The sequence below is a fragment of the Podarcis liolepis genome (genome assembly GCF_965112155.1).
Source record: "Podarcis liolepis genome assembly, chromosome: 11".
Classification (NCBI taxonomy): Eukaryota; Metazoa; Chordata; class Lepidosauria; order Squamata; family Lacertidae; genus Podarcis; species Podarcis liolepis.
The window spans coordinates 43616783-43641770 of record NC_139565.1 but is presented as its reverse complement, the minus strand read 5'-3'; the positions used below and the strand labels follow the sequence as shown (position 1 = coordinate 43641770).

Here is a 24988-nt window from a genome sequence, read left to right as displayed (position 1 = left end):
GTTCTCTATTGTGTACTATTTTAACAGGGTAACTGTGTCAGTTCTTCCTAGCTCCCCTACCTGCTGTCTTTGGAAATAATCTTCATTACTTGGTGCTTGTTTTTCCGCCTTTCATTAACAATGCCTATCACAGCATGAAAGTGCAACATCTCTCATTACTCAAAATGGGGAAGAGTGGAGGGGAAGTGTATTGACTGGCAGAGGCTAAATACTTAGGGCACAGCATCTAATACTTCCACTTCCTAAAATAAGATTTCATATTAACGCTGCAAGTTAACATAAGAGGACCTTCTAAGCCACTGCAGAGGCTTCTCTAGAGTAGCCTTCAGTAACCTCCATGTGTTTTAGGCTAGCTGGAGTTGATAGGAGTTGTAGTCCAAAATGTCTGAAAGGCCCCACGTTAGTGCAGGCTGTTCTAGACCCAAAATCTTGGCCCACAGTGTTTACTCTGTGGCAAATGCGTAGTTGTGTTCAGCTCAACCTTGTGTTTATTGATAATGCTTAAAATTGGCATGTTGGACCCCTTTCCTATTTCCTAAACTGCCCTAGCCTCTTGCGTGTGAACATTTAAAGCTCTATGTGGGCCTTTGTGGCCTGTCTTCCCATACAGTTACACATTAGTGGGAGAACCTGCCTTTAATTCTGTGGTTGTCTGTGTCCAGGGCAGCCGTCCACCAGCTCCATCTGGTGTGTCGATGGAGACCCTACCTGCTTGCACACTGTCTTACCAGAGTGGTACATGCTCTGGATAGCTCCCACTTGGATTACTGTAATGCGCTCTACGTGGGGCTACCTTTGAAGCTGATTTGGAAACTACCAGAAAACTACTCTGTGGCTACCAGAGTGGCGACTGGAAGCAGCCACCAGAACCATATAACACTGGTCCTAAAATATCTATATTGGCTCACAGTATGATTCTGAGCACAGTTCAAAGTGTTGGTGTCGACCTTTAAAGCCCTAAATGGTCTCGGCCCTGTATACCTGAAGGAGCATCTCCACCAGCTACACTACTTTCCAAAGACATTTGAAGGCAGTCCTATACTAGGAATTTTTTAATGTTTGATGTTTCATTATGTTTTTATATTCTATTAGAAGCTTCCCAGAGTGGCTGGGGCAACCCAGTAAGATGGGCAAGTGGGGTGTAGTAGTAGTAGTAGTTCTTTTTCAAAAAAACATCTCAGTAGCTTTTATTGAGTTGGGGAGACACTGGTTTTGAGACCAAAGCTTTCATAGAAAGATGTCTATGTCTAAGAAATAAGTTCAGTAAAATCCATAACTCTTCCCACCCCCCTTTATACAACCCTTTTTCTCTTCAGGCATGCTTTACCTCTGCAATGATCGCAGGTTCATCAATCACTTTAGCCATGTTTAGGTATAATCCTGCATGATCAGAATACTAAATTGTGGGGAGAGCCTCCATGAGCACAGCAGACTCTGCAACCCCAGCGCATGGAGGGCAATGGGAATTTGACAAAGTGGATGAAGCTAGCTAGCGTGTCCATTCTCTCCCCATTTCACCATTCTAATTATATAAAGAGTAACAACACCTCAATAGTTGCTCCATGCATCTCAGGATGACAAGATAAGTTATGAGGATGATAGAGAATATTATTGCAGGGGGTTGGACTAGATGACCCCCCAGACCCCCTTCCTATTCTACAGTTCTATGATTCATTGTCAGCTTTGTGGAGGCCATTGCTAGCTGTGTTTTTGGTCAACAGTGTAAATGGTTTGCTATACAATGGAGTCAAAAGAAATCCTGTGCAGCTCCCCTTAGCTGTTCTATAGTCATAGTTTCTTCTTTTTAACCATTATTTCCTGGTTTTTAAAGCAGAAAATAATGCTCATTGTGGCACAGAATGGCAGCAGCAAGGTAGCAGTGGCAAACTGCCAGAATCTGCAACTGAGCATATTTGGTGGGAAATTGCTCATGGTTGGCCTTTCTCAGGTTTGTGTAGCATGGTGCTTCTTTTGGGGAAGATGAAAATTCAGAAATCTATCTTTCTGCGTGCATGTCTAATCTGACAGTTCCTTTTGTGTTGAACTTCGCTGCTGGTTTTCTTGTGTTTTGTCTGAAAAACTGTCAAGCAAGAAATGCATATACTTAAAGCCTGTGTGTGTGTGTGTGTGTGTGTGTGTGTGTTTGGAGTGGATGAAAAATTTGGGTGTCTGCCTGCAAAGCAAGCAATTTTATTCCTTTCTTTCTGTGGTAGGGGTATAACTCCCAATTTCCAAACACCTCATTCTCTTGATGAAATTGTATGGAAGGGTTTAATGTGCACAGGTAGTTAGAAATATTTTTGGCAGGATCTTAGTGTACCTGTGGATAAATACAGCAGTGGTGATTTTTTTATTTTTAAAGAAATCTCTTAAGCACCAAATATTTCAGGGGTTACCAGGGCTTAGACTTTTTCTCTGTTTTTGTTATAGTTGCAGGGGAGGGAGAAGACAAGAGGGACACAAAAGCAAACATTACTGTTTCACTAATTAGTTATATGAAACGGGCAAAAGAGAAGTACGGTAGTCTTGGTTTGATAGTCCCTCTCCCTCAAAAATTTTTTAATGCTACTAATGCCTGTGTTGGTGTCATGCTGTGGGTGGTGCTGGGTTGTTAAGCTTATAGATTATTCTTATGGCTGATAGTATGGCTAAAACCAAAGAGCCTACAGACACATCTCTTCAATCTCCGATCATGTGACATCTCTTGGATACCTGAAATTGAGCATTAAAGAGCAAAGAGCTGTTTTTCCTGGGAGATAGCAGTGGGGCCAGAGGAAGTGTGGATAAGCCCTAGTGTGTTATGCTTTTTAATGCATTATTGAAACGCCGTAAGTATTCGCAAAAAGGGGGAAGGAAGTAATTTGCAAATCGTCCCTGAAAATGGGGGGCTGATCCCCTCTGTCAGAAATTCTCTTTTTGCTTTCTTTGGTTCCTACTGCTGTTTCTTCTTTAGGGAAAATTCAGCGACAACTCTTGTTGGGTTGTCATCAAGATGGGATCTCAGGTCTCTAATATTTTGCCCCACTAGTTAACACAGGATGGGCAAAGGAGAAGTAAGTTGATAGCAAATCTTCAGCCATATTTTGCATTCTCATTTGTGCACATTTGCATATATGGGTGAGACTTGGACTGGATTGTTGTGAATATGAAAACTATGAGTAGGAACTGTGGTAGAGCTCACTTGTGTGAATTGCTCTTTAATATTCACCCCTTCCTTGATGCTGTTCCTTCAGTACTTTTGTGTGGCAGGGAAGCCATTGCATTGCAAATGGTTCAGGTAGGATGCTATTTCTGGGCAGATCAGTGCCCAGTGATGCACGGAAGCTTGGTGTTTCGTTCGCTCCTGGTCATCTCCAGGTGCCTGTGGGGAAATACAAGCATGAGCTGGGTTATACATAGATACAGTAACCAGGCCAGCAGCAATGTTAGTGATTGACAGAATTTTTTCCACCACAGTATTTATGGAAACCACTGCTAACAATATCTTTGTACAGCATGCTGACATTTCTCCCAAAGATTCCCTATTGGGAGATAGACAGAAGGGAACAAATGGAGAAAAACCACAGCTGCCTTCTATGTGGGAATCAACCCAGAATTACTGTATGAATGTCTATGTAGCAAAAAGACAAGCGTTTGGGTATAGTAAGTACTTTCTTGAAGACTAATGCGCTTCCCCATTGCTTGTGCTGTTTGAATCTATTAGTTACATACCTGCTCATGTTAAGTGTTTATTCCGCAGACTTCCCTTCCTCAAACCGCATCCCAGAAGACAATAGGGAAAAGCATTGAGAAATGAAACAGTTTCACTCTCAAAAAGTCACACACAAAAATTTCAGGAGCAATACATAGAGGCAGACACTGCAGTTGTCCACAGTTGTCCCAGTCGTATGTTTTTCAACTCCATGCTCTTGAACTTTGTTTTTAAACTTCCAGTGCTTGTCCTGGCACAGTCTGTTTCAACCAACTCCATTGCAACATCTTAGTGGTCTATTTAAAATATGAGGCATGCTAGCAAATTTGTCTAAACTTATCTAAAGTAGCGATACCATCTCTTCAGTCCCTATCTTTATATATAAAAAAAGTATAAACTGTGGAGGTTAAGTAGGTTGGGCAACCGGAAGTAATTACTAAGTCCAGTGTGGTTTAATAAAGGCAGAGGCTAATTATTCAGTTTTTTATTTAAGTGAAATGGTGCCAGAAAGGAGGCTCCTGCAGAGCAGCTGCACTCCTTCAGTGTTACCCTAATTTACCACAGACACAACTGTCACAAACAGAACTTTTAAACTTGATATAATGGAAGTTAGGGGGCTTTTGTCTGGAGTGCATGCAGAAGAACCCTTTTATACAAATCAACCGGCAGATGATGGACAATGATGAAAATTTGATTCTTTGAAGTCATAATGGTCATTGAAATGTGTGAAATTCTGGCATTGAAAAGAGGGCAACTAGCAAGGCTCTGAATCTTGGGTGGCTGCTGGAAGCTTGCTGGGAGGTTTTCTGCATTTTGACATCAACTTCCCATTGCTTGTTCCCGGCTTCCTTTTATTTAGAGAGGAGGAAAATGTTAAACAGTAGATATTTGCTCTCATGGGTTCTGTATAATCTCTTGTGGTCATATTTTTGTGCTCTGTCGTTATGCAGATGTGAAATTGTTATATGTTCCTGATTTCATGAAACAAAAACTGCTGATGCCCAGGGGTTGTGGGGTAGGAGGGTGGGTTTGCTACTGTTTCTTCCCTGTGGCCATATCATTGTCTAAAAGCTTACATTACTAATTTTCCCCATAACAAGGGGGTTGAAGTAATACAATTATTCTCAGAAATGAAGCAGAAGACTAACGATGAAACTTCTTCCATGATTTTGGAGGGAGTGATCTAATTTAAAAGTAGCCCACTTCTTCTGCTCTGAGTGAAAATTAAAGGTTAGAACCCTAGAAATTGGTTTCCTGTTGTTGTTGTTTTACAGTTGTGTTATGAGGTATTTCGTTATTAAAATTCCTCTCTTTGTTCCCTGTTCTTAAAAGCACCTCTCTTATATCACTCCACCTGAAAACCTGCTTCAAAATGGAAAGAATCATCTGCCATGCCAAACAGGATTCTAGTTCATTATATATACAAAGCACCAGTTTTTTGTTTTCTATATTTTGAAGATACACACACCCCAACATAATATCAAAGAAATCCCACAGGTGCTCTGCTGTCAGCATTTGAAAATGAATGGACACAGAAAGCTTGGAATTGTTAAGCACAATACTGCTAAATATACAAAAAGGTATTTTTTAAAAATAAATTAAAAAACCCAACACTTTCCCAACATCTTTGTTTCAGAAAGTTGGTTCACAGGTAGTTTTCACTGAGAACTTGAACTCGGAACAAAGCGCTGGAGACACAGTAGAGAGTTGGACTTAGTTCTTTTCAAGTATTATATTGTTTTTAATGGCGTCTTGAAGCGGGAGCTTTAGCCCATTGAAATGTCGCTAAAAGGACAGGTTCTTCTGTCAGTAGCTGAAGCTGTGTGGATGAAATGATCACAATAGAGTGTTGTAATGCATTTTCAAAGTGTGAGAAATCAGTTTGTCTAGACTGAGAGTGCGCCTACAGGGAATAGGAATTTTAGAGCTTCTGTGCTCTTTAGGTGTCAAGTATGTGAGAGATGCCAAGCCTTTATTCCATATCTTTGGCAACAGCTCAGCAATGCTACAGTACCTTACATGTCTAGTGCAAGCAAAAACAGCAATTCTGTGTCAGGACAACTCAGGGCTTCACAATCCAGAAACTCATTGTCCTAAACAACTGTCTGTTCAATTGCCAGCTTTAAACTGGGGGAGGGAGGAGTGTGTATGTGGGGAGAGGGGAGGGGAGATATCAATAAACAATTGCTGTATTCCCAGAAGGCATGGAAACTTTGGCTGTAATGAATCAAAAGTACAACGAGCTAGCAGCATCATGCAGCTATTTTAAATTATTAAAGCAGGCCCTGTTTTTCTTCTTGCTCTGAAAAAGAGGCTTTCAGAAGCATAAATCCCTTGCCACCACTAAAGGGTTTTTTTTTCTCTTTAGTTGCAGCCAGTCAAATACCATGGTATCTACGGCTTGACTTTTTCACGTTAGACTAGACCTTTTCCTTCATTAGAAGTAATTTTTAAGCATAACAAATCTTCCAAGGGCATCATAGTCCTATTGTAAAGCTATACACTAGTTTTAAAATAACTACAGTAAAGGCCCTGCAGTGGATTGACTTGATGGGGGGTGAGGCAAAGAGAGACTTGATGCTGTGCACCTAGGACATAGCGTAGCTTTCTTTAGTGTTTAACTTCCAGTAGTGAAGAAGCCCTCATCTCTGATGTGCTGCTTTTCAGTAGAAATATCCCCTTCTTGTGACCTACTTTCCCCATCCATTTCTGGGGAGAGGAGAGACTGGATTCTATTCTCCTCCACCGCGTCACGAAGGAGATTCCTCTCCAGAGTTCCCTTGGCTTCTTTTGCAAGTCCGGCTACTGCAGACAGCAGTTGGCCTCTATCTAGAGCACATCTTCCATGTACTCAGGACCAACAAGAGATGATATTTGGGGTGGCAGGGGACGATTCGCTGTTGCTCAGAACTGGGCAAGAAGAAAAGTTATGATTACTGTGTCTTATGAGAATATAAAGGACAGAAATGTGATTGCATTCAGTGGTGACCTAATTCTAATAGAAAACACTTCCGCTTGTGAAAGAATATCAATTCCGATCTACCCACTGCAGTTTCCTGCTCCCGGCAGCCCTGCTGTTAAGAGCTGGGTGACTCTCTGGAGTAGTTTGTGGTATTTTGGTACAGAGGGTTGAAGAAGATAAGAATGGAGTCTTGCCTTGGTCAAGCACTTTCTGCTAGCATGAAGCCACTGTTGGCTACAACCCACAGATTATAATCCAAAACGCCATGTGTACCAGGTCTGTACTTTCACTTTTGACGTGAGGAAAGCACCTGGGAAGAACACCTGGTATAGTGGTAGTCTAAAGACCAATGCATGTTTAGCAACCATGGTAAACGGGAGACCTCCATGGCATGCTTTTCCCATAGAGATGGTGAGTCACGTATAATCGTATCTTCTCACTTCCAGCTGGCAATGTAAAACAGAGATTTACCTGTTCAAGTATCTTAAAAAAAATATGACACACTTTGTGGGAGGATTCCCCTACCTGCAAGTGTTTGCAAAAAGAAAAACTATGATTTGTGTACTGCAGAAGCTAACACAGAAAATTCCTTAAAAACCTGCTATTTTTTGCAAATTTTAGAGTGTGTAAGCTTATGATACTATCATGCTTCTTGGTGTCTCCACATGCAAATGAGGTGGGCGCAGGAACAAGCCTAGGGAAACTTGAGATATTTCAAACTAAATCATTTTAGTTCTGTGGCACTGGGGGAGGAAAGCGTACAGTGTTGCAGGAGGGGGGGGGAATCGGGGGAGCCAAAAAATCGGGAGAAACTGAGCTGCATGGACCCTTGGAGGATTCTCGGGATGAGCAGACAGCAGTTGAAGCCTCCGTGCCGGCACAAAGAAGGGAGAGGTAACACTGGAGTCGGGACAAAAGTGAGCAATTGGCTTGGCCTCAAAATACATTTGGAGGTGGGACTGGCTGAATAGAATGCAAGCAGTGAAGCAAGTTTATTCTGCTTAGCACTGGTACACTGTGGGGAGGGGGCGGTAGAAAAGAGAGTATGAGTGGAATGTGAGCTGTGAAGCGAGCATTCCACCCAGACAACTCCAGGAGCTATGTTCCATGAGAGCCAGGCTCTCATCCCTAATATTACTTAATTTTTCTTCTTAAAAAAAGATACAAGGACATCAGGACTATGCATTTTCACACTTCTGGAACAGTTGTGGTCCTGAAGTCCTTGCACGTGTTTTGGGTAGTATGGAAAAAAAGAGGGCAATACGATAGTGTGTGCAGGGGGGCAGCAAACAGGCTCGGAGTCATCTATGAGTTTGAACAAATATTAGCAAATAGGGAAGGTGGCAGCTGATTGGCAGGTAGAACATATTTTGCAAAGCTATAGCTGACCACTCACAAAAACAATAGATTTTGCGAAAAAGGATTGGGGAGTTTCTGACACTGAGGCATATTATTATTATTATTATTATTATTATTATTATTATTATTATATTTATTTGTTTGTTTGTTTGTTTGTTTGTTTGAGTAATAGCCAACTAAGTCATACACAAGAGTATACTCATTGAAAGCAACCAACTTAAGTTCGCTTGTTTCAATGGCTTGAGCATGACTTAGTTGGCTACCACCTCTCATATATAGTGTGGAAAACCACAGAGCGATAAAAGCAGTGCTTCATGGAGAAGTGCGAGAGAGAATAAATAAATGCAAACAAATAGGCAGCATTACTTTTTGGGATGCTGCATTTTAACATTGGAAATATATTAAGGGGTGGTGGTTGTGGGGTGCTTTATGCTGCCTCTGCCAGTGCACTCAATAGTCATGTTTGTGTCCCCTGCTGCCGCTGCCATCTGTGTGTTCAGTGGTCATGGGGCTCTTCATACACACTGGTCCTCCATACACAAGGGGCATCCTGGTCCATTCTAGAGATTCACATGCACCAAACATGGCTGCCAGGGTTCCGCCACATAGCCCCTGCAACTCTCTCTTTGATTCTTTAAATACTTCAATATTACTAGGGGTAGGGAAATAGATGTGCAAAATATGGCTGCAGAGGATCGTCTTCCCCACCTGCTCTGCAGTTATGAGTAACACTGAACTGGTTAAACAGTGTTCCCTTACTTGATGAGCATGTAGAACAGCTTATGGGGAACCTTTGGCCCACTAGATGCTGCTGAACTGCAACTTCCATCATTCTTGGCCATGCTTGCTCAGGCTGTTGGTCATTACAGTCCAGCAACATCTGGAGGGCCAAAGGTTCCCCACACCTGATGCAGAGGACACAAAAGGAAGCTTTCAGGTTGTAGTAGGGCACCCCTGGAGCCAGCAAACTCCCAACATGTGCTTGCAAGGGCAAGGGCCATGTTGTCTTCCCCAACAGCTGAGCTCCCACCATAGATGGTCAGTAGGAGAAATGGAAACTATGCTGAGGGTGTGAGGCAGGGAAGAGATTGTTTCCTTGATGTTGGCCCAGTGTGATGTAGTCAGCAACCACTCTTGATGGCTTTGTGCTGCTTGAAAGGGGAAAGAAAAGCCGAGAGACCAGAACCCAGGATCTCTGTCACTTAATACCATGCATATACCCTGCGCACTGAGCTGTCGCACTTGGTGGAGGAGATTGGGATATTCTTTATGGCTCTCGCTTTTCTATCCAAAATACTTGTTGCCTCCAGGCCACCCAAATAGTGTGCTTTTGCTCATGCCTTCCTTGTCTTCCGTTGATCTTCTGCCTTTTCCCCAAAGAGCTGGGCAGCTCATGCTGAAGCCTCCTGTAAGCTGTGTTGTAAAGAGCATTTTTTCTTATTTCATAAAATTTATGTCTCACTTAGTTGTTAAAAAAACAAACAAACCTCTTGTGTACACACCACCCCCATCTCTGTCTCTCTAACAAAAGAGAGACTTGAATCGTATTATTTGAATATATGTGACACACCCTCAAACCAGTAAAAATGAGTTTTGCATTTTTATTCTTCCTTAATATCTTCTACTTCATTTTTCATGTTTGTTTGGGTTTTTTAAAAAAATGCCTCACCTTTTGGAAGTTAATGAGAACTGGATTCCTTTTAGTCAGTGACCTATAAAGGATTCCCCCCGCCTTCTTTTTTTAATATGTCCTAATCCCAAGGATATGTTAATATGAAAGCGGATGTATTATTGCTAGTTGATTTCTATAAACAGACATGTTGAAACAATCAGGCCTCGCCTTATTTTTTTCTGCAGGTAAAACATGTTGTGTGAAGCCTGACAATTGGTTGCCCAACCAAACAACTTTTCAGATATTTCTTTTTTTAGCCATCAAATGCCAATCTGTCAGGAGAGAATGTAGTTTTGTGTGTTGCAACATTTTGACTAATAATTGGTGTGTCTTCATATTATGACTAGACTGGTATTCAACATAAACAGTACTTGCACTCAAAGAAAACATTTATGATTAAATTGTTAAAATATTTTGACAGTTTGCTTTAGGTAGTCTGAGCTCAGCTTTTGTGCGTTGTTGTAATTTCCTGTGGGGTTCCCCCCCCTCCTTGGTTCTAAATGCAAGACAAACATTTCACACTTGGCAGTTGTGACTGATCTCTCTGAGTTTATTTTATAAAGTGAAGCAAAAAAGGGGGGGGAGGAAGGGGATAGAAGATGGGCCTCCTGTTTTCTTTCTTTCTAAGGATGGTCTGGTGAGAATATGAAGAGCTTTTAAACTCTGTGACAGAAGAGACTCTGAAGTTGGTAGCTGGAGGCTTATTTTAAAAATCCCAATGTGCTATTTAGACTTGTTTGCCTCCTCAAATTTAAGTCATGTCATCACTGGTTTGGATTAGTTCTGTCTGCCTGCAGTTGGACCTGTACCAGATCAGCCTTTTGTTCCTGGAGAAAGGCAGCGGAAGACAGTCCAAGCCTCTCCCATTGGCATTGTGCATGCAAGAATCTAAGTAGGCGGCAGTTTTGAGTTACTTCTGCTAGCTTAATGTGGTGGCTTCTGCAGGAAGTATTTGATGATCCACACTTTTTTTGTGTGTCAACAGCTGTTAAAGGACTAGGATTGCTGTGCAAATTATAGAGAACTGCTGAGAGGCTTTCCGTAAAGTTTACTTTCATAGCCTGACCCAGTCACAAGAGCTTGAGATGGATATAATACCACCGCACCAGTGTAAAGAGACAGTTCTCTGTCCGGCAGGATCTCGCACATAATTGAATAAAGGGCGGAGAGCAGGTAACACAAAGGGCTTGAGATGGATACCTTCCTGTTGGTTAGATTTGGCCGGCTCCTTGCATCATACAGCCAAACCCCCTCTTTCCACACCATCATTCCAACAATCCAGCCTTCTTGCTGCCTTTCCCCTCTCAAACCTTAACAGAATGCATACAATGACACTATTGCCTACAGTAAGTTACTAGCAGCGTTCAGGTTTAGGAGCCATTCCGTGCCTAGCTCATATATCTAGCTTTCTAACACTGGTTACACTGACTTTTCAGTTCCCCATTTTGTGCCTTTTTAAAAACCTGAATAATAATATTGGGTGACTGTACAACTCAGCATTTATTTTTTTAAAAAACCAACTTTTTACTAATAAAAAGTAACATGGGAGGCACCCTCTTTTCTGCAATGCTGCTTCATAGCAACAAGAAGACAGATTATATTTTAAACTGGGTTAATTTCTTCCAGCAATGCTTAGATCCAAGAGGGTTATAGGAACACTGCAGGCTGTTTGAATGTTTCTGCTGCTATTGCAAACCCCTTCACAGCCCCAAAAGACACTCCTGAAAGTTGGGGACCCTTTGAAATAGCCTCTGATGCTGCACAGGAAACAGCATTTGGAGGAGAGAACACCCTGGTATAGATCTGGAAATCTTTGAGTGCACTTGCAAGTCTTTAGATTTCAACCAGATTGTGTTACAATTCATAACTGCTTTATCAAAGTATTCAGAAGCCTCAGAATGGCATCCAAAACTGTCTATGAAGTAAATGTTTTCAAGTAATCTTGCCCAAATACTTGCCTCAACCTAGTTTGGAATGTCTGACTTGTCAGGTTGACACCATATCCTTCCACACCTGCCCATACACCACTTGCTACCAAGCAGCAATGACCAAGGTTAGTACAGCTAGTCCAAAACAAGATGCTCAGCACTGACAGCCACAGCAGCCCATTCAAATCCACCTTTGCAATCCCCAATGTCTAAACCTCTCATCCACTTCTATTGGGATTCAAACAAGACTCTACAGAGAGCAGAGAGTCTCAAAAGAGTGTGATTTCCTGCAGGTTAGTTGAATTCAGAGGGAGGAATTCCACGTAGCACTAAGGAGATTGCTCAGTTCTCATTGCTTGATAGAATGGTCTCCCCTCTTCTTCTCCTCCTCCTCCCTGCCATGTCATGTGGGGAAGCAGAGGAAGGAAAGCCCAGTCACACTACAAAAATGCACAGATCTCCACTAGTGAGAGCAGTTGGTTAAATCCAACCCAGAAGTGATAAGCCTCTTTCTTCTGGATTGTTCATATCATTTCCCTGGATGGAAATGACATATTTTAAGAAGAGGAAAGTAACCTGTTTATTCTTACCCGGGTCATATTTGTTTATTCTTCTTTTTTTCTCCCCCCCCCCCCAGGACATTTCACCTTTAACAGGTGTACCAGAGGAGCATATCAAAACCAGAAAAGTTCACATTTTTGTTCCAGCCCGTAATGCCATGCAAGCTGGTGTTAACAACACAAAAAAATGGAAGATAGAATTTGACACAAGGGAGCGCTGGGAAAACCCACTGATGGGCTGGGCATCTTCGTAAGTATAAAATAGCTGGCAAGTTCCATAGCTGGTAGGCTGTTGAGTGCTATGGAGCTTTATTCTCTGGCCTTTTGAACCTAGCAAACCCTTCCACATTCTCTCGTCTGTCTGTCTTCACCATCTCTGAAGACTCCATCAGCTGATATTGCAGTGGGGCTTGGTAGACAGACTGTTGTAGATCTTCTGGCTGCCACTGGTTGTTACTGCTTAAATGGGACGTCGAGAGACAAGATTCTAATTCCAAGGTTCATGCTCAGTTTCTGCTAAAGCAGAACTGCCTGTGCCTCAAGAGGGCTTTCTTTTGCCTCCTCTGAAAGCAAGCAAGTTAGAAACTTTCAAGTACAGAGGCATGGCACTAGCTCTCTGCCTTAATTTCCCCATCTGTAATATGAGCACAATACTCACGATCCACTGTATTGAGGGGCTGAAAGATTACCAAGATAATGTACTGAAATTATTTAAATAAAACACACGAAGAGTTATATTTGCAATGTTCTTTGGGAGACCAGATTTCAAATCCCCACTGACCTATGAACCCATCAGGTGAATTTGAGCCAGTCGCAATCTCTTGGCTTAACCTACCTTGCAGGGTTGTGTTGTTGGGAGGAGAACATGGGGATAGGGGAGCCTGTATGCCATCATGCGCACCTTAGAGGAAAGGTGGGATAGGAATGTAGTAAAACAACAACAACCACCAAGTATTATTTTGGTAGCAGATTCATTCTGAAATTAGATTTTGGAGGCTCTTTCACTGCACATTTGAGAAGAGATCTTAGCAATTCAATGAACTTAAATTTCAGCAACAGTTACAATAAGTGTGTGTTGCAGTGACACTGATAATGGAGCTCACTCTGCTGCCCTAAATATGTTCAGTAACATATTTAGATTGCTGTCGCCCAAGGCAGGCTACAAGGGGCTGGAAAATACCTTCGATTTCCTTCTCCACCTAATTTGATACTGAGTGACCTCCAAAATGAGTTGGTGTATGTTTGTATGACAGTAGCATGCGGTGGCATCTCCACAGAATTATGTTCAATTCTGTGTTTAAAAGGCATGGTAAAAAAAACAGTCATGTTCACAATCAGTCTTTACATATAAAGTTAGGAAGTTAGTTCAATATCTCTAAAGCAGATAACTGAATATTCCATGCCAAAACACCGTTTTAATAATGATACAACTATGTCCTCCGTCCTCAGTGAAAGGGTCTGTTTCCCCATTTTGTGACCTTGGGATAAGTTTTTATATAAATTTTAGAAGCTCTATAATGTATGCATGTATTCTCATAAATTCTGAGAATTCACCGTGCTTCTCTTGCTGGCACAGAAAGTTCTGTTTTAGTTATTGTGGTGGGGGTATTTCATTCTGAAAAAAGATGTACTACATATGTTTAGCATTTTGGGTTGCTGTGGGCTGGAGGTTTGGCTAATTCAGAAAGTGGAAGGCTAGGAATTCTTGGCCCTTTTGTGGTTCAGCCTTCTCCACTCTAGAAATATGAAATGAGAGTAGAAAAAAGTAGATTACCTTTCACTGTTGTCTTCTTTTAATTTTCTGACACCTCAAAATGCATTCCCGTCTGCAGCTATTGGGGATTGTAGAGAACAGGAAGCCGGAGGCAGAAAACTTTTATCATGCCTCAAGTACAAATATTTGGTTAGAGATAGCCTGATTAAATGCTTCTATTATAAAGAATTATATTGCCTTGCTGCATTTTGTATTTTCAAGAGACTGGGAGACTTCTATTCAACCCTTTGGTTCTTGTGCTGTCCCACAATGTTCCTTTTTATCCCCTCCCCATGTTTTTTAATGTATGAAGCTGCCGGGTGATGTCAATTTGTTTACATTTATGAGTTTTTTATCTCATCCTTCATCAAATAAATGATCACAGGGCAGGTAGCATAAAATAAAAACACTAACACAGTAGCATTGAAACAATTAAAACAATATATCGTATTTACTCGAGTCTAATGCGCCATCGAATCTAACACACACCTCAATTTTCAAAACCTTGAAACCAAAGAAAGGTATTTGCTGATGATTGTAAATGTGCTTTCGAATCTAACGTGCACCTTAATTTCTGCAACATAATTTGGCCCAAAAAGGTGAGCATTAGATTCGAGTAAATACGGCAAATTGAGTAGACAATCCACTTCCTTCTTCTCAGTATGAATATCAATGTGCCAATGGTCATACCCCCATTAAAAGTCTGACAGAATAGATGAGATTTTAGCTGACACTGAAAACTAGCCAGAGTTGGCACCCAGTGTTATATCAAGGTGGAAAGTTGTTGATTGCTGGGGTGCCATCACTGGGTGCCACTCACAGGTCACTGAGGTGCTGAGCCTCACTTGGGGATGGGAGGAGGAGGAGGAACTCCCCAGTGGATCTCAGTACACAGAGGACACTCAGTTCTGTTTCTCTTTATCATCTGAATTGGGTGAGGCTGCGCCTGGACTTGGTAATGAGCTGGATGAGGACTAATAATCTGAACCTGAATCCTGACAAGGTGAAGTTGTTGTAGGTAGATAGTTTTGCTGTCCTGGGAGATGGCGTTTAGTCTTTTCTGAACCATTGTACTGACCCTGGGAAAGCAGTTAAGATCCAGCACTGTCATTAGAGGTCCAATGACTTCTGTGGCATACAATGTTTTTCAGCAGTCCAGCCACTTCCAAATGGAGGGAGGCTGGCCCCAGTGATCCATGCTCTGTTAACTGTTGCCTGGAATACTGCACAGTGCTAGTCCTTAATCTTTGAAGCCCTAAATGGCTCAGGGACTATACCTAAAGGAGCTCCTACTCCCATGTCAACATGCCTGTTTTTTAAGACTCTTTCCCTCCACGTAACTCTTCCATCACTAGTACAAAGACAGCCTGCAAGGAAGAGAGCTTTCTCAGCAATGAGACCCAGGTTATAGAATATCTTCTCCGCTGTCGGGACTAATTGTGCTCTTAAATATAACAGTGCCAGGCAGAACCATTTTTACCCCCCATGGCATTTTGATAAATGTGAGAATTGTAGTTTGTGAGTGAGAGAGAGATGGTGTGTATACCACACTAAAATCTAGTGTGATGGAGAGTGGTATTTAAAATGTTTTAAGCAAATAAATAACTAAACATTGGTATTTTGCAGCGCGGATCCTCTGTCCAATGTGTTGATGACCTTTTCTACGAAAGAAGCTGCTATAGCCTTCGCTGAAAAAAACGGTATGTGCAGACCACGCTCCATGCAGTGCTTTGGTGCCACACTGCCTGCTTCTTCCACTTAATGGGAAAGAGGACTCCATTGCTCTCCTACCCACCAAGTGCTCTACCCAGTTGTGCTCCACAACTATCCCTGGCAGGTTTCTCCATAATCATCATCATTTTTTATTTGTATGCCACCTTTCCACAGTTAAAAAAACAATGCTCAAGGCAGCTTACAGCATAACAAGATTTACGTAATTACAAAAGTCATGAAAAATAAACCACATCAAAAAATACACAGCCCAATGGGAAACAATTTCTACATAAATCAAAATCTAAAACTAAGAATACAGCATTAATATCACAGTTTAAAATGACATAGGTAAAAAAATAACAGCAGTTTAAACAAAAAAACAAAACAGAGCCCTATCTGCCCAGCAGCGGCAGTAGTCCTTTATAGAGCCCATCAGATCCCTCCCTGGGCCAGGTGGTGTGTGGCACCCAGCCTTGAATGCTCATGCCTAACTCAGGCATTGCCTTGTTTCCTGACTTTTGCTGTCCTAAGCCACATCTTCCCTAGTGATTAAGATTTCCTATGACTGAGCAGGAGGTAGCATTGCATTATTGTGCAACTTTGCTGGCATAACCAGATATTTTCAGAGTTGTCCATTCTAGTCCCCCATTCTACTGGAAGCATGCGGGATAATATATTCCTTGTGTTTTGCTGCCTGACCTTCAGAGGTGAAGGAACACAGTTGATTTTACAGACACCATAAGGATTAATTCTTTGCTACTGTGAGAAATTTGAATTTGGAAAAATAGATTACAATATGCATTTGCATACAGACTCATCTTTTTTAAAGGACTGGCTTAAGCCCTGTGACTTAAAGCACAATAGTTTGATGTGGCTCACAAATCAGTGCGGGGCACACATCCTTACAGCTTTGCAAACTGGGAAGCTGGCTTTCCTATACTGAGCCTGTCTAGTCAAGTTGCGTGGGATCAATTCCAGTCTGTTACCTCCGAGGATGTGGACTGGCTGCTTGGACGAATGAAACCAACCACCTGTCTCCTTGATCCTTGCCCATCCTGGCTTATAAAAGCTAGCAGGCTGGGCGATGAGCTTCGCAGGGTGGTGAATGCTTCTCTCTGTGAGGGAGCCTTCCCAGACCCGCTGAAAGAGGTGGTTATCAAACCGCTTCTTAAAAACCCGTCTTTAGATTATTATTATTATCTGGCTCTATTTATGTAAGGCTGAAAGTGTTCAACTAGCCGTCTTCCTAACGGAAATAAAACACACTTCAGATGTGTCAGTTTTCCCTAGCATAGTCTGAGGGCTTCCTGAGGAGGAGAACTTCTTGTAAGCATTTGCAGCTCCTTAAGTGTTGGCACAAAAAATTAAACCCTTTTATCTCTCTCATTTCCTGCAAATATTTGACAAGAAAACTTAGTACTCTACTCGCTAACGTGAAGAACCAAGAGTGTTGGCCTACAGCCCAGTGTAATGCGGGCGAGGGACAAGGTTTCCCCTCTGCCGTTGCCAGGGCACCTTTATCTTGGTCTACAAGTTTCACTAATTCCACAACTTGGCCTCCTGAGCACAGAGATTGGAGCTGCTTGGCAAGGATGCCAAATTATGTGCTAGTTTATAACACTCGGGGAAACAAGGGGCCATTAAACTCATTTTCACTCTCAAATTCTAGAGTCAAAAGTTGAGCTTGTCTCTAGAGGGATGAAGGCTAGTGTGCTAAACCCAAGCCTGTCTAATATCTTCCTTTTTAGCATATTTTTTTTTGCTTCAGGATAAACTTTCCTTAAACGAATCCCAGAAAAGAATTATGCTGAAGGTATTTTTAACTTACACTGGAAGTTCAGCTCCTTTTCTATTTGTAGGGTTTTATTTTGTGTGTGTGTGCACAGAGCATTTTTGCTCAACCCTGCTTAGTCACAGGAGGGCAAGTAGAAGCTCATGCCTACCTATCTGGGAGAAGGAGGGCTCCCTTGGGATCATGGCGTGGCAGGACATTAACCGGGCTAAGGGATAAGAGGGAGCTGGTCTGTGCCACTTCATTGATTTTTCCCTCAGAGAAGTTGCTGATTGGGTGATCTCTGGAAACATAGCTATTACCTCGGCCCAGTACAAAAGAGATTCTGGGTGCATAAAGGACATTTGAAATTGCATATACTGCCATTCCTTTTCATCCTTATTTGGAGGGAACTAGATGTGTGAAGTTGAACTGAGAGGAAGCAATCCAATCAGCTGACTTTTATTGTGGGGTTTCTGTGATGTGTGTGGTACATAGCGTAGTTATTTGGGTATGTTGTGTATGCACCTCGTCATTTTATGGCATGCTTACCTGGCCTGCAGGGGGTTGATGGATGGAAAGCAGAGATTGTCCATTAATGCACAGGTGGATCTGGTTTGGTGGAGAATTAAAATTATATTATGAAGTGGAATGTTTAATTTGGGTAAGGGATTGGAAAAAAAACTACCGTATTTTTCGTCCCATAGGACGCACCTAGTTTTTTGGGGGGGAAATAAAGGGAAAAAAATTTCCCTTTATTTCCCCCCCAAAAGCAGGTCGGGGAAACAGAACCAGGTCGAGGAACAGCGGGATGGCGGCGCTGCGCCTCCCTGCTGTCCCCCGAGCTTGTGGGGCTGGCCGATGTCTGCCTGGCGCGGGGGGCGCTCTGCTTCAGGGTGCCCCTCGCGCTGGGCGGCAGGCTGCTATCCGCAGCCTAGACATCCCTGCGGGACCTCCTGCAGGGCTGCCTAGGCTGCGGATGTCTTCCTGAAGCCTGGAGAGCGAGAGGGGTCGGTGCGCACCAACCCCTCTCGCTCTCCAAGCTTCAGCAAAAGCCTGCATTCGCCCCATAGGACGCACCCAGATTTCCCCTTCATTTTTGGAGGGGAAAAAGTGCGTCCTATAGGGCGAAAAATACGATAATATATTGGATCTTGAAAGTATTTTTCGCCCCATAGGACGCACCGGCCCATAGGACACATCAAGTTTTTTGGGGGGGAAATAAAGGGGGGGAATTAATTCCCCCCCAGGCGCTTGTGGGGCCGGCAGTGGGGAGAAGCGCTCTTCTCCCCACAGCCAGCCTTGAGATCAGGTCCGGGGACAGCGGGAAGACGCGCTGCGCCTCCCAGCTGTCCCCGGAGCTTGTGGGGCAGGCAGTGAGGGAAAGCGCTCTTCTCCCCGCCACCCGCCTTGAGATCAGGTCTGGGGACAGCGGGGAGACGCGCTGCGCCTCCCCGCTGTCCCCGGAGCTTGCGGGGCTGGCGGCGGGGTCTCCTCGCCGTCAGCCTCAAAACCACTTCGGGAGACAGCGGGATGGCAGCGTTCCGCCTCCCTCTGTCCCCCGACCTTGTGGGGCTGGCGCTGGGGCTCTCCTGAAGCCTGGAGAGCGAGAGGGGTTGGTGTGCACCGACCCCTCTCGCTCTCCAGGCTTCAGCGAAAGCCTGCATTCGCCCCATAGGACACACACACATTTCCCCTTCATTTTTGCAGGGGGAAAAGTGCGTCCTATAGGGCAAAAAATATGGTAAGTTGGCAAAGATATACAAATTGAAATCCAACCTCTGTTGGAGATGTGGTGAAGAAATAGGAACAACAATATATATGTGGTAGAGCTGTGAGGAAATTAAGAAATTTTGGATAGTAGTACACAAAGAACTAAAGAAGATGTTGAAAATATCAATAACAAAGAAACCAGAGACCTAGCTCCTTGGATTGATAGATGAAGAGATACCACGTTGGGGGGGAGGAATAATTTTTCTATATGCAAATACAGCTGCTAGAATAGTGATTGCTGCTAGGTGGAAGTCACAAACTATACCCACAAAGGAGGAATGGATTTGTAAACTAAATGAATGTTTTTGGCAAAATTAACTGCTATAATAAATCAGTCAAATCAAAAATTAAAGGAGTGGAAATGTTTTGATGAATATATGGCAAAATATCGCTCAAAAAAAGATACGCTAACATGCCTAGATTAAAATGTGAAGTATTGGATGGAAGAAAAATTAGTAAGAAAAGATAATAATAATAATATATAGATTTGAGAAGATTGTAGAATGCAAAGATTATTGTAAATTGTATAATGTGGAGGAAATCGAGTGGGAGGAAGGAGAAAAGAATATTATGATGGATTGAGGAAATAGAAATGTAAAGGTATGGGGGAATGGGGAGGACATGGTGTTGGCTTTGGTACATCTGTATTGTATTGCAATATGTGGGAACCAATAAAAGAAAAAAGGGGGGAGATTTTGGAACACAGAAATAAAGCAGAGAGAGAGAGAGAGAATGGGATGGGATGGAATAAGCAGCTTTATTTTGGAAGATTCGGTTCTAGAGAATACTTCTGGAGTTTCCCCTTGCTCATTATGTTACTCTTTCAGTGCTTATTATAAATTCAGCTAAAGGTTTCTATTGGTTGAAATATAGAAGAGCAGAAACAATAAAAGCACAATCTAATCCTGCACTGAAATCGCCTATCTGCTTCTGTCCCCTCTGCTTGGTTTCTTAATATGCCTTTCCTGAAAATGGGGTATTGTGCTCGTAGGAGGGCTTGATGTACCTTAGGGAACATAGGAAGCTACACTGACTGCCAGTGGCTCTCCAGGGTTTCAGGCAGGATATCCTTCCTGCCATACCTGGAGACACCTGGGACCTCTTTGCACGTGAAGCATGTGCTTTGCCACTGAGCTATGGCTCCACATGGGGCATATTTAGGTGACTGTCAGGATCGCCTGCCAAATACTTTTTCTAAAGGAAACAAATTAGCTCAGCCTTACAAACTTGGTCACGACAAATTTTCTGTATCTTTTGTAGAATATAACTAGACTTTAAGTGTTTGCTGTTGGTATCCTGTAGACTTGTCTTCTTGAACAGAAAACCAACCTTCATGGCTTATTGCAAACTGCTTCTGAAATATGCAGCTCCACCTCAGAAACACAAGTCCAAAACACACACTTGGGCACAAAAAAAGCATATGCATAAGGCATATATAAGAATGAAGGAAGCTTCCCTCCCTTCTACTCCCTGGTAGCTTTTTAGAACCTGCTCACTGACAGAGGTTGGCCGTGTTACACTTTTGCTGAGTATCTGAATAGTCTGTTCTCAAGATTGCCTGCCCTTCATTTAACCCTATCTATCAGCAAGAGACTCCCCATCTCTTTTCTGTGGTCAGCAGTTCCACCCCTGTATTATCATCATATGCAACCCCATGTGCCAAATCTGATGGGTGCAACTGGAATAAGGTTTACAGGGAGAGAAAACCCCTGCAAGAGATTAGTGTCCTTTGATTTCATCTGATTTTTTTTTTTTAAAGCAGTGGGAGAGTTGGCAGTGTCCCTGGTCTGCAGAGCAGCTGATTCTGATTAGAAGGCCGCTTAATAAATTCTCCCAAGCTCACCTCCTTGTCCTTCTGGCTTCCTTGTGGCATTGTGGTACCCTGCTACCATGCATATTTTCAAAACTTGGCCCGACATCAGAAAGAGAGGTGTAGATGCATGAGATTACAGGACTTCATGTGTCAACTGTTGGTGCTGGTCTATCAGCAGGAGCGGCGAAAGTTGGAACACGCAGTGCCTGAGATCTGACAAACCTGAGAACAGGTGGAGGTCACATTTAAGGCATATCTGTCTTAAAGGATTATTGTTCTCTGCCTTTTACAAAAGAATAAGCTAGTAATTACATATAGTATATCAAATATGTTGGTTATTTCTTTTTTGTTAGCTCTTAAAAGCTTGACGTTGCAATTGTTTGTGTTGCACTTGCTCTGTTATTGGGTGCATGTGTGTTGTTTAGAATTCTCTACATGTTTTTTCCTAGGCTGGAGCTATGATGTTCAAGAGCAGAGGATTCCAAAACCTAAATCCAAGTCTTATGGTGCAAACTTTTCTTGGAACAAAAGAACAAGGGTGTCCACAAAATAGGTTGGCATTGGCTGTCTCTGCGTCTGACTGTGAATAAAGTCAGCTGTGCTGTATTTATAGTCCATGTATAATACATCTCTTAATCTCCTAATAAATTTGACCTTTAAACTACTCATGCATCTTGTGGTGTCTATTTAAAATGTTTTTGATGTCTCCAATTGAACCTGTTACAAACTTCCCTATATTTAGAGAGGAGATTTGGGGTGTTCATACCTCTAGGAAATTGCTGTACGTGGAATTCATTAAAAGGAATGTTTGAAATGAGCTGCAACATTAAAGATCAAGCCTTGCCTTTTGGAGTAATTTTATAGTTCAATAAATGTCCATCCTTTCACACAGAAAGGCTGTTAGATGTTCCTCTGGTTTTTTCGCTTATTTATATAGAAGAGGTTAATCTGTTTAAGTGCTGGCAGCAGGCGATCTCTGCTTACTGTTTTAAGCAGTTTTGTAAAATGCATTTTCTCTGAGCATCTTCCAGTTCACTTCACTACAGCTGACTTCCTAGAAAGATTCCTTATCTGAAGACTAGCTCTGAAAGACTGAATTAAGTGTCACATTCCTATAAACCTCAGTTGCAGTCTGATTGAGAAAATATTGTAAGATCTTGTTTTTAGCCTTTGAAAGTACACTCACAGTAATGCTTAAGTACCGCAACAGAAAACTCTGCCATTGCCTGCCCTTGATGCACAACAGTAGGGCAGGCAGCTGCCAGGGACCTGACTATGCTGTTGCCATTGTGAGAGAATTGGGGAGGGGGTCATCCTCTTAGACAGAACCCAGTGTGTTCTGAGTATTACGGAGGAGGCAGTAGACCTCAAGGCAAAAACCCAGGGAAAATGCCATAGCCCCAGAGCCAAAACCATTTCCTGACTTTCCAGAAGCTAAGTTCATGACAGCAACGCCCAGTCCTAGCACTTTCCTGGGAGGTAGCATGAGCAACCGGCTCTGATGCTGTCCATCAGGATTACATGCCTGACCATTGGCTTGGACTGATGGGAGTTGGAATCCGACAACATCTGGATGATCAAAGGTTCTCCACCCCCTGCTATAGGAATCGATTTTTACCTCCCAAGAGCAGAGGCGAATGCAGTTCTAGTTCCTCGGTGCTTCCAGACCCAGCAGCTTTGAAGAGGCAGTTCTTATTGTCTCCTCCTGGTGCTCAAGCATGGGAACTGCATGATGAACATGTCAGCATGTTAAATAAGCAGGAGGAGATCAATGCACACCAAAATAAATAAAAACCCAAAATCAAATCACATCTGTAAATTAAGATTTTCTTATTAGGGCGTTGAAAATTGGTTGAGGTTTGACCAGGCTGCCCACTTCCTGACACTGATGGAGTTGTGATCCTAACTGTTGGGGAAGACCTAGATAAAGACTTGCTGACGCACCTCGACCCTGGGGCTCAGTGCAGGTAACAAGTTGCTACTGATGAAATTCTAATGACAATGATTAAAATCCTAAGCAAAAGGGTTGTGACGGGGTGAAATGGTTTTGGAGGGTGGGGTGGCTAGAAACCACAGTGGCAGAAGGTCAAGATGGGAGGCTGAACTTCTCATATTTGAACCCATCAGTGAAATCTTGGGCTGCCCATCACTAGCATTTTAAAAAACCCCAGTACATGCATGCTTAAAATGTGCCAAAGCTGTAGGGAGTGATTCCAGCTTCACAGCAGTGTTACTACACTGCATAGTTTTAATGGGACAATTTTAAACAAATGCATCCAGTAAGTGATATTGTGAAACAGAAAGCTAATCCCTCCTTTATCTGCAAAGTATTGGTGCAGGGAAGTGGAAGTCTATATTTAGACTAAGTTCAGCATCTCCCTTTTTTAATTTCATGATTAGGGGACTTGCTTGGCTTGAGCGCATCATTGGAGAGGTTATCTGGCAGTGTGTTAAAATGTGATGTTTGGTTACTGAACTTCAGCATCTGCCAAAAAAAGAAAAAGGCTTTATTACACAACTAACCCTCTTGTTCTGACCTCTAGGAGAAAGGAGGCAGTTTCCCAAACCAACAAGAATAGTACAGTATTCTTCTGGAACAGGAAATGCCATTAAAATTGCTTTGTAGTAATGCTGGAATTATCAAAATTGCTTCTTCCCCACTGAATCCAATTATGCCGCGTTTACACTGTGCTGCCTCTTGTTCCGCCCTGTCTTGTTCACTGAACTGGGGCGGTCCAGATACTTACGGGATTTCATTCAGCCCTCTAATACAGTGTTTGGAATACTATGGCATCATTAAACTTGGGACTAAGCCCAAGAGAGACTTGAATGTCTTAATCCAGAGTAGTCCTCTTATTTCTATCAATGTAACTTTACAAACCTGGTTAACAAATTGGCAAAAGATGGGTGACCTGGTCCTACTATAAAGCAGTATTTGGGTATAGTTTATGTGTTGAATAAGTCACGGGTTCACTGGCTGACAACAGGTAAAACTTGTAACACTAAAGCAAAGTGTTCTGTTGGGGGGAGGTAATGAATAAAGCATACATTCAGGCAGATTGAATTAAACCTTGTGCAAATGTGACTACACTGGAGATGAAAATTCTGGCAGCCAGGTGACAAGCAGGTGGTCACATTATTCACAGAGAAGCAGCTTTTCCACTGTCCTGCCTGCTAAAGAAAGGGGGAAGGTAAGCCGCCTGACTGATGCTGGGAGCTACAGAAGAGCTAATGTCGATGCCCTGGAAGAGTAGGTGATGTCCCCTCCAGATGTTGGACAACATTTCCCATCAGTCCCAGCCATCATGGCCAAGAAGCAGGGATGGTGGGAGTTTTAGCTGATCAATATCTAGATGGCACCATGTGGGCGATCCCTGGTGTGCTGTCATAATCTCCATTACCAGCAGGTCAACAGTAACAGAAGCTAATGGAATGACACATTCCCACCCTGACCTCAACATCACTTACCAGACATTTTATGCAGTGCTTGCTCTCATATCGGCTGTGCAGGGAAGAAGGCACCCATCGGAGGGCAGAGAAAGCTGGGATGTCATAATGATGTCTCCGTACACAGTGGACAAATGGCTTTCCCATTCAGGTCAAATCACACTGCCTAGGAAAAGAAAACAACATTTTTTCCATCACTTTCCAAAGTCCTAGCGGTCAGCATGTAAGCATGTATATGTCAGAGGCTTTGTAGGAGTGCGGTAGTTCTTAGTAGTAGCTCCGAAACTGAAGATGCTGAGCAACACTCTTAAATATGGAGAGCAGCTAATGCAAATGTTACAAGAGCTGGAAAAATTAAAATAGGCCAACCTGCAGGGATTTTATTAAATCATTTAATAATTTGGTATGGCTGATAATTAAAGATACCCTAGAATAGCACTTATATTTAAAGAAATAAAAGGAACATGGGTTAACCATAGAGTGGTTAGTAAAACTTCATTAGTAAGGGAGTCAACAGCTTAGATAAATAAAAAACCCCAATAATAA

At 42.6% G+C, this 24988-nt stretch overlaps 1 protein-coding gene and 1 long non-coding RNA gene across 3 annotated transcripts in view; one reads left to right on the top strand and one right to left on the bottom strand.

The window, feature by feature from the left end:
- Window positions 1-21659, top strand: part of NDUFS4 (NADH:ubiquinone oxidoreductase subunit S4) — a 46930-nt gene extending 25271 nt beyond the window's left edge. For both annotated transcript variants that reach the window (XM_083466324.1, XM_083466325.1), the window contains exons 3-5: window positions 12250-12422; window positions 15552-15625; window positions 21445-21659. In XM_083466324.1, coding sequence (XP_083322450.1) covers window positions 12250-12422; window positions 15552-15625; window positions 21445-21548 — 351 coding nt within the window. In that variant the 3' untranslated portion in view covers window positions 21549-21659. The remainder of the gene's footprint in view (window positions 1-12249; window positions 12423-15551; window positions 15626-21444) is intronic.
- On the bottom strand, window positions 1142-24604 carry LOC310689110. The gene is made up of 3 exons (XR_014517330.1): window positions 24464-24604; window positions 22614-22720; window positions 1142-3361 (listed from the first exon to the last, which is right to left on the bottom strand). It is a non-coding gene; the product is annotated as an uncharacterized lncRNA (long non-coding RNA).
- Window positions 24605-24988: the final 384 nt, after the last annotated feature.